At 61.7% G+C, this 512-nt stretch overlaps 1 protein-coding gene across 2 annotated transcripts in view; it reads right to left on the bottom strand.

The window, feature by feature from the left end:
• The window catches only part of SNF8 (SNF8, ESCRT-II complex subunit), a 4,144-nt gene that overhangs the window by 2,874 nt on the left and 758 nt on the right, over nt 1-512 (bottom strand). For both annotated transcript variants that reach the window (XM_017740558.1, XM_008638474.2), the window contains exon 3: nt 189-293. In XM_017740558.1, coding sequence (XP_017596047.1) covers nt 189-293 — 105 coding nt within the window. The remainder of the gene's footprint in view (nt 1-188; nt 294-512) is intronic.

The following is a 512-nucleotide window of genomic DNA, read 5'->3' as shown; positions in this document are numbered from 1 at the left end:
TCCCGGCGTGGATCTGCGCTCCCCGAACGGGGCAGAACCGGGCATTTCCAAACCAACAAACAAAACCAGGCCTGGGTGGGGCAGCAGAGACAGAATCAGTGCCAGTAAGGGATCCCAGCGGGAACATCCCATGGGATGCAGCGCCTTTCCCACAGGGAAGGCTGGGAATGCCCGGGCCGGATCCTCACCTCCGTTGCGGTGCTTCAGAGCCAGGCACACCTCGATGATCTGCACCCCCAGCTCGTAGTAGAAGTCTCCAACCCCCAACATCTCCGACCAGAACCCTTTGCCAGCTGGGAAGGGAGAGGGAAAAGGGCTTGGAGCGCTGGGAAAAATCCTTCCCGGAGCAGCTCCCGCGCACAAACCTCGCCGGAGCGCTCGGATTTGGGGTTTCCCCCCGTTCTCCCCCCACCCTTCAAGCAAAGAGGGATCGTCCCGGCAATTCCCAAGGAAGAGGAGCAGCTCCAGGAGAGCTTCCAGCAGCTCCAGCTGGGCAGAGCGGGAGGAATCCT

Source organism: Corvus brachyrhynchos, unplaced genomic scaffold (assembly GCF_000691975.1).
Source record: "Corvus brachyrhynchos isolate BGI_N302 unplaced genomic scaffold, ASM69197v1 scaffold47, whole genome shotgun sequence".
In the NCBI taxonomy this organism is placed as follows: domain Eukaryota; kingdom Metazoa; phylum Chordata; class Aves; order Passeriformes; family Corvidae; genus Corvus; species Corvus brachyrhynchos.
The sequence above is the reverse complement of the archived record's forward strand: the minus strand, read 5'-3'. Positions and strand labels throughout refer to the sequence as shown.